This window comes from Dermacentor silvarum, chromosome 5, assembly GCF_013339745.2.
Source record: "Dermacentor silvarum isolate Dsil-2018 chromosome 5, BIME_Dsil_1.4, whole genome shotgun sequence".
In the NCBI taxonomy this organism is placed as follows: domain Eukaryota; kingdom Metazoa; phylum Arthropoda; class Arachnida; order Ixodida; family Ixodidae; genus Dermacentor; species Dermacentor silvarum.
This window is the reverse complement of record NC_051158.1, coordinates 92,339,916-92,356,663: the sequence shown is the minus strand read 5'-3', so window position 1 is coordinate 92,356,663 and position 16,748 is coordinate 92,339,916. Positions and strand designations below refer to the sequence as shown.

The window sequence follows — 16,748 nt, the reverse complement described above, 5'->3', positions numbered from 1 at the left end:
CTCGTCTGTTCGGGAGGAAGCATGTTTAAAGAAATAGTTAAAAAAAAGGATAGGTTAAAAAACTTTTCAGATGCTAGAGCTTTCGTACGGGAGCCTTTTTCACAGGAGTAAACTGTTTTGAAGAGTCTCAAAATATATATAACCTATCCTTCTCGGTCAGCGTCCTTGCGCTTTCTTTCATTCACCACAGTACAGGCATGGTTTGGCAGAAGTGCCAGGAGTATATGTAAGGGTTCGGTTAGATACGACTGGTAGTGGAGATATGAATATCTTTTTGTGCAGTCCGGCACAAGTTTGCCCGAAGGAAATGGCTGAATTTACACTATCTTTAGGGTGTTCGACCATGTGGAGTGCTTTAAGACAAGCTGTTCATAAATGTGTACTTTTAACAGTAGCAATTTCCGAAAATGGGTTTTTGCACAAAATAAGCTTTTTTTAAAAAAACATATTTTTGCAAATTACTTTAGCTTAATCTAATAAGATGTGGAAGTTTTTCGTTTGCCAAGTAATGCGGAGATGAAGTTTCACATAGTCCAGAGGCGTTTGTGGCATTGAGACGCCTGCTAATGCAGATCCCGGTGGCCCGGAACAAACGGATCCAGGTGAACCCAAACGGCATTTCAGTGACCACGGCCAACCCTTTTATGTCGGTAAGCAGCACAGATTTGTGCAGCTCCGTAATTCGAGCTTTGCAGTAATGGCTGTGCTTATTATTGCGCACAATTGAATGCCGCATGGGCACGAATAATGGCATAGTGTCTGAGGTTATGATTTTCCGAGACACTGGCCACCAGTTAACATTTAATGCTGCAAAGGCGAAACCTGTGATCCAACCGATTGTCACAGAGGTGTGATAGTTACTCGAAGGGCTTTTGCTAGACATGGCACACATTGGCTAGTGACAAAGATCCTTCTGCGGGAACTACGAAGGTCAAAGAGAGGTCAGTGTCACCAGCCAAATTTCTTGTAGCGTGACTGTTTGAACACGTGCATGGGGCACAGTAAGGCCCAATTCACGCAGCCGTCAAGTGCCTCGTCACCGTCATGGCATAGGTGTCCATCATGAGACAGTGTTTTCTCATTGGTGTCTCCTCAAGAATGGGATGTCAGCGACATTAAGAGTGTCGGCCAACGTCACTGGCATGGTAGAAGAAACATGCGAGGAAACACCGTCTCACGGCGGCCGTTGGTGGCGTGGCGGTGACAGGAGGGGCGGGTTGACGATGTGAAAATTAGGCTTAATCCGTATCCAAGACAAAGAGTCAAGAAAAGAATGCATAACATTTGAAATTGTGGTATCTGCTGTAATGACTGTGAGTATGGTGTTTCACTGCTCACAGATTTAATTACCAGCCGCTGCAATTGCATTTTGGTTAGAGCAAAATTAAAAAACACTCATGTTATTAGGTTTAGGTGCACATGAAATAGTCCCAGCTGGGCAAATTAAGTTGGAGGCTTTTCGATTTGTCATCCCCCATAGCCTCGCTGTGGTGCGTATTACGCAGCACTCGGACCATCTCTCTGAATCGGATGTTCTGCACACTGAAACGAGCATCTTTACGGCTGAGGCACACGCAGTTTGGTCGGCTGTTAAACATATTAAGAAAACAGATACAGAAAGCCATTATATATACTGACTCTCTAAGTGTTGTAAGATACTTAAGTTAATTTCATAAAAGTAAAAATCCTGTACTAAATGACCTTTACTCACTCCTGTGTGTAACATACTTGTGTAATCAACATGTTAAGTCCCTGGACAGAGAGGCATCGAGGGAAATATGCTCGCTGACGAAGTGGCCACATCAATAGCAGCAAAAAACACGAACTCCTCTATAGCTGTCCCTGCCATAGACTTAAAACCTTTTCTACGAAAAAAACCTAAGGAACTATTGGCAACACTAATCGGACAATGAAACATCTAACCAGCTACATGTCATTAAACCACAACTAGGAAACTGGCCAGCCATATCAAAAACTCGGCGAACAGAGGTCATCATCTGTAGACTTAGAATAGGCCACACATATAGCACACACACACTCCTACCTGTTGACTTGTGGTAAATGTGGTACGATGTTAACTGTCCTTCACGTATTGCTGGAATGTCAGGCATTAGGGACTCACAGGAAAAAACACTTTTGTTTACCATACCGTTAACAAGTCCCACTACATCCAGCGGTGTTCTTAGGTAATGACCCACTCTTTGAAAATAAATCAGTCTTAGCTTTTATAAACAATGTTGGTGTACTACTACATGTTACACACCCAAGGGATTCGTAGCATGTCCTCCGACTGGAGGGTGCTGCTACGGTAATATGCTTTTGCAGAGCACGTGCTTCTAGCCCCTTGGGTTCAAGGGTCCTGCTGAGGCATTAGTGCCACTGACACCCACATATTTTTATATCCTGCTCTCATTGCATATAACATAGAGTCTCTCACTGTAACACCTAGAGGGTAAACTGGTGCCACCGTCTATGCGAGTTTCTTAAAGGGCTGCCATGCTCTCATGGGAATGACGGGCTTGTCTGCAAGGCTTGTGTTGGCTGGTGTTGTACGAGGCTTCGTCTAAAACATGGATATGGCTACACAAATAACGCGTTCTTAAAACAAAATCTACATAAAAGGCGTTCATTCACCCATATTACATCTCTCAATAAAGTTTACTCACCTACAATGCAGCATCAAGCAAAGAAAAGCAAGAACAGATGACAAGTTGTTCCAAAGCGAGCGATAATCTTGTCGTCTGCCCTCTAACTTTAGCGGCCAGCTGATACTTTTTACGTTTCATAGAATTGTGCATCCAATAGTATATCCTCGAAATTAAACAAAACATGTTTTTGTGTAATAATAAAGCTAAAGCAGTTTTTTATAGTGCTGTTTTAGCAGAAAATTAATCATTGTGACAGACGGAACGGTGCTAGCCAGGCGCATCTTCAAGGCATTCTGGCTCTCCAAGAACGATGCCAATCCGAATCCACAATATGCCGGCATTCCCTTGCATACCACGGCGATGCAGCACCACATTTCCCTCTAGGTTTTATAGTGTGAAACTCTATGGCATATATTTTATGACCAACGCACGTCTCACACCTCACGTGTCATTCTCATAGTTTTAATGCATATATATTCTATGCACTTAAGCTTTTAGGCCTTTATACAGCTGTCCGACATCTACCCTTCAAATTTCACAGCTCATGCTTCATTTACGACTGATTAGCATTGCCTTGGCACTCTTTGGCCACACATGGCCCTTGCACCAATAACCTCCAATTATCATCATTAGCCTCGCTGTGTTAGTTTGGGACATTGTACCCCAGTGATCAATTTTGTTTGTTAAAGCACTTGCAACTTTTGCTTGATTTCGGGATTCCAGTATGTGGCCTCGGCCTCAGAAGGAGAACTTTATTGCACTCCCGATGGCAGCGCTGACAGTTGCCTAGCTTTCCTCTTGTCTGCTGTCTGGAATTCCACAGCAATCCCTAAATGCTCCATGCTTGTGCAGTGCATGGCAGTGTCTTTGGTTTTTGACATGGGGCTGTAGCTTTGCAACACATGCGTCAATACCTGCCAACTCTCCCGATTCTTTGGTAAGGTTTATGAATTTGAGTTCCTCCTACAATTTCATTGATGTTTCTTCGAGTTTATGAAAGGTAAACTCCAGTTTCTAAAATGTTACGCTTATTGGTATCTGACCAACCCTTAGAAGCCTTGTGATGGTGAAAGGACACCAGAGGGGTACGTGCCTTCAGCGAGTTCATTGACAAGTTCTTGAAGCAGGTGAAATTGGCGACAACAACAAAGTGTACAACAAAAGCCACCGTGTGTTGATTGTCAGTTCGTGCTGTCCCAAGTTTGCTACTACTCGTGTGCCGAGTCTAAGAGTAAATGATTGTTGGTAAACAAGGTAAAAACACAAATAAAAAGGTGGACAAAGACTTTCCCATGGGAGCCATGTTTACCTTTTTTTTGTGTGTGTGTGTTTTAGAAATGTATCATCCTGACCATACGGCTTCCATCACACACTATACTTCATCAAAAACATGCAAGTAATATCTGCCTGGAGATCAGAACATCCAGTTTCTTTATGGTTTGACTTTAGAGGGACACTGCAGGAATTGTTTAACCTAGACTGCGCTTACAGAATACCACTTCAGTTAGTAATACTAAGTAGGTTAAAAATGTAGGTGAGGCTGACCATCCAGGGGCTTTGTGAGGCAGATACGCTGCAGCAATGAAAGACGGCTGGCAATGCCACATTCACATCTCTGCACAAGCTCCCTGCAACATCATTGATTTCGAGGAATGTCTCATTGGAGTTTGTGAATTTTTTTATGCGCCGAGAGCGACTAGATTACGCCCTGTAGTGACATGGCCTGAAACCTTTGTGAGCTTTCCCTGCTCACATTAGACCGGTATTCTGAACACAGCAGCTGAGGCGCTAAATTCGAAGGATTGTAGTGTTTAATTTTTTTTTTTTTTTTTTTTTGTAATAAAGGACTGGGAGCCTTCTGCCAAACAATTGGAAATGGGGCTTTGAAACACTTTTCCGCGAGTCTGAGATTATTTGTTTCTTTTTATTGTACCTGTAACAGCTCTTGCTTTATATTTGGTTATTTCTGCTAATTTCTGCAGTGGTGATAAAGTTGTCTGGAATTCATTACGTCGCAGAAATTAGCATTGGCTTTTTGCAATATGGAAGCGTTTATAAACTGCTTGGATGATGAGTTTCACGTCTTGCATTAGGATCAACTTGATTGTCTTGGTTAGAGCGTGATTAGCTTGATTTTCATAATTGTCTAATTACTGCCTCGAGTTATTTTAAAATATATGCCTCTGTGGTAAAAGAAATCCAAGGGAACTTCTTAATTTCTGCTTAATTGCTTAATTACTGCTCTTCATTAAGGAATTTTGAACGCATATTCCAAAACACCCTACATGTAATGGAGTGTAATCTGACACTACCTTTGTTATGTCCAATATTCATTATAAGCGTATATTTGTTACACTATATTAACTAGAAGATTTTCAACTTTACTTTTCTTTATATCTAATAATTTGTTATGTCCGTCTTTGTTATACAGTTAAACTTCGATATAATGAAGTGTGCTTGTATGCAATTTCAGTATAATGAAATTTCACTGCTGCCGCAAAGCAATGCCGAGACAATAAATGGAAACTTCCGCTGACGCAGATGGTCAAATTATGGAATTACAAGCGGCTGCTTGCAAACACACGTCTCAAATCATGCGACAAGAGCGACAGTCGTTGCTGCGCTCTCGGCCATGGCTGAAAGCGCGGCTGAGCGCATACAAAGCTGCGCACCCTGCTTTAGAGGTAATCTGCCACGTCTACAAAGAGCGGGCGTACCGAGATGTATCATGCATCATGTAAGCTGTCTTCCCGCGTGTTTAGTATTGGAGGTTGCTTAATCTCGAGTTTCGGAGACCCATTGGAGCGAGAGGCAGATGACGCATTCGCTCCCCATTGCCAGCGCTTTTCATGATAGCGTCGTTCTATTGCGGGCGATGCTATCAGCCGCGGGGGCGGAGTGCACGCGTAAGCGTGGCTGGCTTCGCTTAATTCCTACTGCCGATGTGAAGATATTGACGTGGCGTGAAACCGTATCATTTGTCGCCCACTCCCAAATTCAACAAAATGAATTTTCTCATTCAAATTTGCTTGTTTCGATTGCCCGACAATGCGGACAGTTCTGCGGCCCCTTTCTGTGCAAGAAAAGTTGATCGGCAACTGTACTTATTTGCATAAAAGGTCAAATTTTCATACAACGATATTTCCAAGCAAATTGCCAATTTTACCGACTTGGTTGTATCAAGGTTTAACTGTATATCAATGTTCAGCTCTACTACAGTAGAATCTCATTATAGTGAAGCCACATCTGACACAAAAATAACCTTCGTTATATCCAGTATTTGTTATATGCATGTATTTGTTTACATGCTGATGTTGGCAAGAAACATTTTAAAGTTGCCTTTTTTACGTCCAATAATTCTCTATATTTGTGTTTCTTATACCCATGTTCGGCTGTATGTGTTGGTACATTTCACAGTGTGGTGCTTTGTGTCTTCCTCTGTGCATCAAAAAGTCCCGGCAGGGCCTGTTCGGGGGACGTGCCAGCGCGTTGGAGGAGGACGACGACCTCGAGCGGCTGACCCTGGACGACGTCCTCGGGAGGTCGCCCTTGGGGACCACCACAGCTGCGGCAGCGGCGGCGGCGGCCGCCGCAGCTCGGCTCTACCGCACGGGAACTGCATCGCTCGTCGCAAGGTCGCCCCGAGCAACGGTGAGTGTCTGATGTCCGTGCACGTGACCCATTTTCATCCACAGTGGCGGAGTGTAAAGTACTTAAAGTTGTATTAGTAAATTACCAGTTTAGCTAAGGAAAAAAAAACACTAAACCTGTGAGACGACTTATGATGAGCCATTAAAGGCTCAAAAACAGAAAAGCAGTTGGCAACGCCGCCTTGAAGTGCCCACACCTGCACACGGTGACGTCGGGGAATTCGATGGCCTCTGCTCGGGACTAGTCAGCTTTTTTTATCGGCAAAGATGGACTGCATTGTATTCTAAGAGAGCCAAGGACTGCAAGAGTAAGCAAGTTTCAAGAAATTATGCTGAGCTACGAAGGCCCAAATACCAAAAAATACGGTATTTATTCGACTATAGGGGTGTTATAAGGCGGGATTGAAGAGAAAACTTAAAAATTGATGAGGCCCGGGCGGCCGCACAGTCCTCATCTTCGAAGCAATCTGTGATGTGGACAAAGAGAAACTAGTGCCGGTAGCTTCGTATGTGCTGTGCTTTCGACGTTTAGTTCACGTTGTAGCGAGAGACGGAACGAAGGTCAATTAGCTCGTCGCTGCTACCGCACCTCCTCACTCCAGCGTTTTGACAGTGAGTTTCCGCGGTCATCGAGCGAGATGTGTTCATGTTTACCTGCGTACAGCGTTACACCGTGCTTGTTAATTTAGTTAAGCTAATTTGCTATCGCAATCGATGCTTCGCCTTGTGGGTGAAACTGCAACTTTTTTTAGGAAACTTATGCAGCTGCAACTTTTCCCTAAAGGCCACTTGATCAGGTAGTGAAACGATTGTACCGGGATGGTATTCCAAAGGCAGATAGCACGAGGCATTGAGTATAGTACTAAGAGGGCAAGGTACTCCAAAGAATACATCTATCTTGGCTTCATTTTTTTTAATGTTTAAGGCATTTTTGTTCTTTTTAAATAAAGCAAAGCTTTCTTTGCCTCTTCCTTTGACTTTTCCACTGCTGCTGTCGCTGTCTTGCACGCCGTGTCAGAAGGTGGTTCAGAGCATATAGTACCATATTTTTGCGTGTATAACCCACACCAAAAATTCAAAAAGTTAGCGGTAAAGTTATGGTGAGGGTGCGGGTTATACTCGAATTATACTTAGAGGTGTGGCATCATGGCAGCGGGCCCACACTGCAGTGTAGCCACTCCTTGAGACAAAGTTCTCCGCCATTTATTTTCGTTATCTCCAAGGAAATCCTACTGTCCCCCCCGCCTACTCTGTGTTGAAGACTTTTTTCCCCGCCATCATGGTTGTCCATTCTCCTCCTTTTCACGGGTCGGCATTTTGCGTATAGCGAATAATGCACGTGGCACCGACGAACTCGTACGTCACCCGTTACCGCAGCGCTCCCGCGGTTCACGCAAAGTGCTTCGCAATACGGCTGATAGCCAAATCGCCGTTGCCCATGCGAGTGCTGCTTCGGCCGCGCTGTCATTCTCTGTCGCGTGAATGCTAGCTGCGCCTGCGAAGTGATCCGATTTGCGTTAGATGTCACGTGACTAATTTGTCCACGATGGCGTCCGTCGTGTGAATGCAGCTTTATCAGCATCGCCAAAGAGGGGAGAACAGAGCCGCTGGCCGATGATATGATGATGTGGGCGTAGTCGTGTATCCATGAATGGACTGTTTTTGCAAAGATGTGAGCGTTGTTGCATGCAGTTATTACCACGCGTTACGTGCGCGGATATATATATATATTTTTTTCTTTTCCGGCTGTTGGAATTGGGAGTGCGGGTTATGCACGGGGGCGGGTTATATGTGGAAAATACGGTACATGGCAGGAGGGGGCCAGAGAGGAAAGGCGACACGATAAACTCGATTGTACCTTTCCATCGCACCACCATAATGCCCTCTGAAGCTCCCTCTTGACTGCTGTAATTATCTTTACCCCCCCCCCCCCAAGAAAAAAAACATTGCAGAAGATGCGGCGCTTACCTTTGTACTAATGTGCAACAGTCCAGAGGGAGGTAGATAGAATGGTAGGGAGGAGGTAGGGAGAGAATGGGAAGAACCGACGCAGTCACAAAACAAGTGAATAACATCCTTGCCACTCTTCGCTCGTGGCAGCTTGCATACATGGTAGCAGTGCGGGAGAGGAAAAGAAAACAAAGCAACGCTACTACCAGACACTGCAGCAGTTGCAGACAAACTGGACAAATTTAAATTCAAGGAACGCTACGGTAGGTTTCTGCTATTTCTGAAAAATAAACACCATGGAAATTTGACAAGTGGGTAACTGATGTAGGGCGTGCAGATGCAAAGCCACATTATAACACTGCAGCGTCTAGACGACACTGCGGAAGTGGCCGCCCATCAAATAAACACTTCTGTACCCGCTACAGTAGCTTAGTGGCGTTGCTTGAGGTCGCGGGTTTCATCCCGACCGCAGCAACCGCATTTCCCCCCAGAATGCAAAAACACTCATGTACTAAGAGTTCGGTGCACGTTAAAGAATACCAGGTGATCAAAATTAAAACGTAATCAGACAAGGGGCTTGGCATGTGAACCCCCATAATTTAAATAAAGTTGTAACACTTCTGCCACGGTGTGTTGCGCCGTGTGAGTCAATGACAGTGCTAAACTTCTCGCAGGCTATGAACAATGGCGCACAACACCTCCTCAAGCAAACACGCCTCGCTGTGTGTTCTTTGTGCTATGTAGACAAACACAAGTGGTGCACGCAAGTAACGGTTAACAACATCAACTCACCACTCTAGTATTGCACTAAGTGTTGATTAACTTAAACATCCGCTGTAAACATCACCATCAGTTGTGATGAATCAACACAAGCAGCACGGAAAGCTTTGCCTACATCAATTCCCACAGTGTGTGTGATCTGCTTAATTTTTTTTAACAGGGCGTCGCCTGAGCTGCGGCAATATCTTGGGGATGTTCAATGTGTTTTATTGTAAAACAGTCGACATACTGTTTCCTACTCCTGTCATGCGGGCTAGGTATTCAACCAAAGATGACTGACGCTATGCATTTCCCCTTGAAATGCCTACTTCAAGTTACAGTGTAGACCGCTTATGACGTAAGTCGCCAGAGTTGCAAATATCTGCACCGTAAGCAGTACCGCACTATAGCCAAAACACAATTTTTTTAAAGGCTGCACATGTGCAAAACATGTCGGCATATTTGAGAGTTGAAACAACGCGACTGGGATGTTTGTATTCATTTAAATTTATGAACATTTAAAGGTTAATGTCCGAGATCCTGCGGTAGTCGCATGAAGCAGACGAATGAGCGCAGGACTAAAAAATATGCAGTAGTGGAAAGTAAATCGTCGACTTCATTTTGGCAGCGTGGTTGCGGGAAACTCGCCCTTGATACGTTCTTACCTGTAGAAAATCGAATGGAGATTCGGCGTGAGGTCACGCTTGAAGCGGAGTTGGTGTTCATGGGTGATTACTGCAAACGCCTATCAAATTTGTATGTGCTCATACTGATAGAACGTAAAGAGCTCATGTGCGGACATAAAGCCTAAAATTTCCTAACTGAATTTGGAACACAGCTTAAACTAACGGCGGAGTCAAGGTCACACGTGCGATATCTCCACTTCACGACGGCGCATATCGCAACAGGTGAAACGCAGCCACGACCTCGATCATTACATAACTTCTAATAGGTGTAATTTAAATAAAGCACCACGTGTAATAAAATTCTGCACAAGATTTTTTGTTGATGTTGGAGTTGTAAAAAAACTATTTTCATTCTGCGTACAAACAGACCAGCCAAAGAGCGTCAATGCGCCTGTGCCTCTGACAAGTGGCCAGACCAGCCGGAGCAAAGGCTTTTTGGTCGACTAGGCAACCTCCCTCGCGCCCACAATGTGGCGCTGCCGTTACATATTTTATTTCCCCCCCCCCCTTTCCTTGTTCGTTTGCTCCGTGTCTCCTCCTCCTCGAACGGCGCACCTCATTGAAAAGCACGTCTTACCTTGCTTGTCTGCGGGATTTTCCAGCAGCCGCATTATAACCGGTATTTCATCTGGTGCGGCCGCCCTATGAGCAGTATACATGGAGTTCTCTGGGGGGGGGGCTAAACGGGAGTCAGAAAAGACAGCGTTATAGCTGATCCTGCACTGGTCCTGCATAGCGGTTGGGTTATGAGTGGTCTGAGCTGATCCTGCACCTATGAAACGTGTGATTTTGCCACCCCAGCAAATTGATGTTAAAACACAGGGCATGACTAGCGGCTTTCTGTAACATGTTTTTTCTTTCATACAAGCTTTTTGCAAATGCCGCGGTCACAGGTGTCTCGACTTTGTCTTAGTTGGTGCAGTCTTCACTGAGCCGGATCCAGCACCGACTCGACGGTGGGGGGCTGGGCTCGCCTGCACGCCGTTCTCCAGCGGATCCGTTGCCAGGGTGCTCGGTGCTCGTCGCCAACCTTCACCCGCAGGTGACCGAGAGTGACATTCGGGTGAGTAGGTGAAGTGGCGAGAGCCCTTGTCGTTGTGAATAGAGTGGCCACCTCTAGTGTGGAGGTGGAGACGTACACAGAGGCGGCGCTGGCTTAGTTGCTATGGTGCTCTCCTGCTGAACAAAGGTTGTGGGTTTGATTTTTTGGCCATGGCGGCCACATTCCAGTGTGGGAGGAAGGCAAGAATGCTGATTTACTTACATTTAGGGGCAAATTAAAGCTCCTCAGGTGGTCAAAATTAAATCCTGGGCGCCCCACTATGGGGCATCTTGCATGCCGTGTGTGTGCCACTTTGGGTTGTTAGACCTCACAATTAGATTTCGCTTAAAGGGATGCTAAACGAGAATGTAAAGTTACCGTGGTCATTCTTGCTCTAAGCGAAGGCTTGAAAAGCAAGGAAGTATGAGAAAAAAATAAGATGGATGGCAACATTGCTTATTTGTTCCCATGACATTGTGGATTTTGATGCCACCTTATCAGGAGCAGCGAGTTGTGAAGGATTACATTGCGCAATAAGGTAACCAAAGGCTCAGCCTTCCAAGTTTTGATAACTGCTTCTTCAAAGGCACCATTAAATTTGGAAAACAATTTCTGTTCAGGCTGGCACAGCGAGCGGCTACACTCTTTGTCAAGCTGAGTTATTCGTGCAGTGTTCATCTTTTGACTAAAGTACATGCAAGCACATCCCAAAATTAAGCTTTAATAGCAAAGCCTTTGCTGCGATTCGTATGAGTTGGTTTGGTTGTTTGATTACACGAATTAAATTAGTTCTTTGCTTTCATTCTCCTTGTTTGCAGGACTTGTTTCAAGACATTGGTCCCATGCACGATGCCAGGATGGTGGCAGTTGGAACGGCCTTAGCAACCTTTCACCGGCAGTCTGATGCCATGAAGGCCTTCAAGGCCTACAATGGCAGAATGCTTGATGGTAAGCCAGGAAAACGGGAGAGAACAATCCAGAGTCACTCTGCTTGTTTATTAATACAATATGCTCACCACTCTGTGGTCAAACTTAAAAATAGGCAGTGTGTCTGTGGGCTGCGACGAAATTTGTGCTTCAGGTTAAACTCAAATCTTGCATCACATACTAGCATGATCACTGCAGCATGGGGCATATGGTTACTACAGTGGAATCTCGATGTTACGATCACGGCTAATACGAATTTCCGGATGATACGAATTTTTCTGTGGTCCCGGTCGAGCCCCATTACTTTGTAACATGCTAGAGAACGGTTGTTACGAATTGATTTTCGGCCCGCGTCGATTGATACGAATAAACGCCGCCCCACCGACGGCCGCGAAAGAGAACAGCGCGCAGTCACGCGCTTTCTCCCTTTCTCTTTTGGCGCGGACGCGGCGCCGGACAGCTTGGAGGCCGCGACTGGGCGCAAAGAGTTTGAAGCGGTGGTGCTTTTGTTCCTTTTGTGTTTTGTGCTTTTCCTCCTTTTCCGCGTGCCGTCGGCCGGACGGAGTGGCTGCTGTGCTTTGGGCCGCATTCTTTGTGTTTGCGCCATTTTGCCTAGTCACAACGAGCTATGTCTACCGAGATACGATCTCGGCTGATTCGCGCGGCTGTACGCCGAGGCGCGGAAGCCTCCGTTGGCGCATCTTCCGTCGACTGCATTATTGGTGCCGATGGCACAGGGCGATTGTCTGTTTCTCTGCCGGAGTCGCATGGTGCAAGGTAGCGTGGCACGTTGAGTCGGGTGCTCCTCCGCTTCTCCCGCTAATCGCCGTATTTTTCTTGCTGTAGTAGGCTTGCGCTTCCGTATTCCGAAGGCGTGCTTCGTCCAAAATTTCTTCTCCAACGAGCGACAATCCATCACTAACCTGGGAGCTCTCAGTAATTCGAATTCTGAGTGTCAAGTGAAGACGCCGGCGTGGTTTACGAAGCAGACAACTGCGGTTGCCTTCTTGCCCCCGTCACAACAGCAACCAATAGAGAGACGCCTTTCAGCACGGCAGCCAATCGGAGGCCCGCTTTCATCGGAGAGCCCGTGTGACTACCTATCGCAGACCCATGCTTCTTTTGTGTTTGTGTGTTTGTTACAAGAGGGCGACTACGGACGAATTGAGAAGCGGAACGGCGAAACTTTGAGCTTTCGGACGATACCAAGATGGCGGCGCTTGGTGGCAGGAAATACGAAATATGTCTCCGTGAACAGCGGTGATTTTGCGCGATTTAAAGCTGTTTTCTCACCCTGCGCACTGACGAATTAATCTTTTTCGGGCACTTTTAGTGCGTTTTCAGCCAAACCATTCAGATACAGCGTAGATTAGGCGTTGCAGATACTGAAACGCGTGGTTCTCAAAAATCGACTTTTCTCGCGATTTTTGCGATCTGATCCCCGCGTCCCCCCTTAATTTGGCTAGTTTTAATTGCTTTTCGATGATATGAATTTCGGCTAATACGAGTATTTTTCGTGACCCCGTGAGATTCGTATCATCGAGATTCCACTGTACATCTCTGTGGCTGTTAAAATGTCTTACCTGTAGTGCAGAAGGGATGGCCTTGTCAAAAATCAACACAGGTGAAACAGTTTTGCTGCTTCTGATTGGAAGTACTACAGTGATGCCATCTCTCTCTGGAGCTCGAGAATGATTAAAAGGTGCCTGATTCACTTGGTGTGTCACGATCCACCCGAAGGTCCCTCTCCCCCTGGTAGGTCGAGGTGCAGAGGCCTGCCAACTCTCCCGAATATTTTGTCAAGTTTATATATTTGGGCTCATTCTAGAAATGTATGAATGATGCATCAAGTTCTTGCAAAACTTCAAGTTTGTCAACCTGCAAGCTCACTAACTTTTGTTTGTGAACGATCGAACCAAGATGTGGGGTTTACAGTGGGCACAAGTAGTTGTAAACACTTAATAGTATGTGGACAGATTGCTGAAGTTCCACAGGATTGCAATGGTAATGCTGGGAGATCCTGTCAATTCCTTACAGTAACACTGAATGCAAAGGGATATTTAGTACTTTAACCCTTTTGCCGCCAACCCCGAGCTGTACTCGTCGCATGAGTTTGTACCAATATCGCCAACGACGAGTCACACTCGTCCGGCCCGATTTTCCGCTCCTTCCGCAGCCAGAGACGTATCACAGTCATCAATTGTTTTGCTTGCAATTTTCAACCCTAGATGGCGGTAGTTGTCTATGAAAAACCGCATTTCGTGCCTTTCACGCGTGTTTTAAGCCTGGAAACAGTCATTTCATAATGGCGCTTCACAAGAAGAATGCCGGTGGCGGCGATGCTCCAAAAAGAGGTGCAACTTGGAGCAATACGGAAAGCAGTGTTAGTGACGACATGGAATTTGTGTCCGACAACCTACCGCGGTGGCTTAGTCAGCTAAGGCGTTGCGCTGCTGAGCACGAGATCGAATCCCGGCCGCGGCGGCCGCACGCCCGTGTGCTTGCATTGCAGTGCACGTTAAAGAACCCCAGGTGGTCAAAATTAATCTGGAGCCCTCCACTACGGCGTGCCTCATAATCAGAACTGGTTTTGGCACGTAAAACTGCAGAAAGAAGAAGATTTGTGTCCGACAGCGACTCGGACGTTGTCTTTACCCTAGATATTGCTTCAGATGACGACGAGAGTGACGGCGATGACGGTGACGCACTGAGCAGTGCACGCGTGTGTGGCAGCGCGTGAACACCGATAACCCGCCACCTGCGCCTCCGCGGTTTCCCTTCTCTTCAGTGCCTGGAATCTTGCGGCAGCCCACTGACGAGAATGACATTCTCGGCTGGTTTCATGTATTTTTTGACTGGGCATCATTGACCTAATCGTCACGGAGACGAACCATTATGTGGTAGCGTACTTTGCTGCTCAGTTTGCTCATTGTAAACAGAAATCATTGATGTAACATATATTTTCAGAATTGCATGGAAAAAATTATACTAACTACTTTAAAAAATTGGCGATTTTGGTATGTTTTTCGGAAGTTAAATTGGCGTTTAAAGGGTTAAACAACATCCAAACAGAGTGTCACCTGTCAGTCCCTGGTTATACCCTTGGTGGTCTTCTGATGGGGAAAGGTAATCACTTGGAGCAAGTTTGTTCTGACAAGTTTCTGAAGCAGGCAAAATTGGCAGCAGCTGAGTCGTTGAAAAGGCACTGGGATCTAAAAACGGTGTGTTCCTTGACAGTCATTAGTGTACTTAGTTTGTAGCTGCTTGTGTGTTGCATCTAAAACTAAACTATAATTTTTAATGTGCGTATGTATCTAACAAAATGTGTTTAAAAGTGCCTACATGCAATACAGCTGCTAGAGCGAGAGTGATTTCAAAAAACACAAATACAGTCGCCTGAGTGATTATTTATGGCCCATTTTTTTTTTTTCGGACTCGTCGATTGTGCGGACCAACCAGCGCAGACTGCGACATTAACTAATAGAACCAATGTTTAGTGGCAGCTGTTTTTTTATAGCATTTATGTGTATATTTTTATTACCAACTTCATAAACATTTCTGCTTGTTTGCAGTTCAAATAGTTGCTTTTGCGACCGAAGAGTAGTGTGCCTATTCACAGCAGCCCTACAGAACTACATATGTTAACCTTTTATAAATGGTAACATATTGAATGATCAAACAGTTCTTGGTATTTTTCACCAAATTTTGGTATCTTGGGGCTTTCAGTGTAGTGTTTTTTTATATTCTAAGGTTGGCAGATCTAAAATATGAACCGAAGCTAATAGATATTAAAACATTAGGAAAAAGAAGGAATTTCATGGTCAGAGAATCTTTAGAAGTATACTTTATCAAGGGAATGGGAAACAGGCTCATCGATTATACTTGTGTAGTTTTATTTGGCAAAAAAAAAAAAAAAAGTTCATATGTGAAAGGTGTCCCTATGTGGTTTTTGGGCTTTGTTGTTTTTGGTTTTTCTTGTTATGATTTCGTGTACATACTGGTGCTGATCAAGCACCAGGAAAATCAGTTGGTGTAACGCTTCATTGTTTTGTCAGTCTTCTTCCTTGTGATGCCTATTCTGGCAAACGACATGCTTATTTCTGAAAATCAACTATCCCAACGCCACATCGTTTTGTAGCAATATCTGGCTTGGGCCATCACGTAATCGAAATCTCCACCCGTTTTTGGGCATCTCGGACTCATCTTGGATGCCTTTCTGCCACTTGAGCTTGTTCATCAAAGGAACAGTATCATGGTTCCTGCTGTTTGTGAACGTTCACGTTATGCTTCATGTTGCATGTTTTTATTTCTCCCATGCAGGTCAGCCAATGAACCTGACTGTGCTGACGCTGGACGTCTTGCAGTCCAACCAAAGGTGATGGACTGAGCCAGAGCTTGAACCAACATCATCAGAGGACATAGCCCTGCAAGACCAGCTCTTCAGTTGCCAATGGCCTCCTTCCTTTTGTTCCATTAAGCCCTATCTCCTTCCTCTCAGAGTTTTTGTTTGAGACCGCGTGTGACGCAAGTCCCATCAAGTGTTGGTCAGTTCCTTTGTAACCATACCAGCTTTTGCGCCCCCCCCCCTCCCCCCACACTTCTGTTGATATTTCACACTTCGTCGCCCTGGTGTGCTTGTATACAAGGACTGAGATGTGGAAAAGGCTGAGGCTCCCATCACACTTGACCTTGGCACCTGGAAGAAGTTTGGAGAAATAAAAAGCAGAATATTGACATATGCCGGTCTTGGTCTTTTTTGTTCCCTTATGGTATGGACGTATTGTAGCTTGAGAACACCAAGGTACGAAGCCAGTACCTACGCTGTTTGCAGCTGGCGTTACTGGGCAGGTGAGTATTTGGTCTTGGTTTTTTTTTTTTTTCCCCATAAGGCTGCTTGCGTGAATGTAACGCGGGAAGCAAAAAGTGCACAATGATGGCGCGAACGGAACGGTGAAGACGAACTGAGAGCTAAAAGTCTTGTCGCCGTGACTCTGCATAAGGTAGCAAGCTCTGCACGTAACTGTCAACGACTGCCATTTTAGCTGCGCTTTTGGAGAATGGCTGTAGCCTCGCTACGCCTATTTTT

At 45.3% G+C, this 16,748-nt stretch overlaps 1 protein-coding gene across 3 annotated transcripts in view; it reads left to right on the top strand.

The window, feature by feature from the left end:
* The window catches only part of LOC119453598 (uncharacterized), a 33,386-nt gene extending 16,986 nt beyond the window's left edge, over positions 1 to 16,400 (top strand). For 2 of the 3 annotated variants that reach the window (XM_049668286.1, XM_037715651.2), the window contains 5 exons: positions 573 to 650; positions 6,102 to 6,299; positions 10,607 to 10,756; positions 11,554 to 11,683; positions 15,983 to 16,400. In XM_049668286.1, coding sequence (XP_049524243.1) covers positions 573 to 650; positions 6,102 to 6,299; positions 10,607 to 10,756; positions 11,554 to 11,683; positions 15,983 to 16,041 — 615 coding nt within the window. In that variant the 3' untranslated portion in view covers positions 16,042 to 16,400. The remainder of the gene's footprint in view (positions 1 to 572; positions 651 to 6,101; positions 6,300 to 10,606; positions 10,757 to 11,553; positions 11,684 to 15,982) is intronic. The other variant, XM_037715653.2, reaches the window with a different exon arrangement.
* The last annotated feature ends 348 nt before the right edge of the window (positions 16,401 to 16,748 follow it).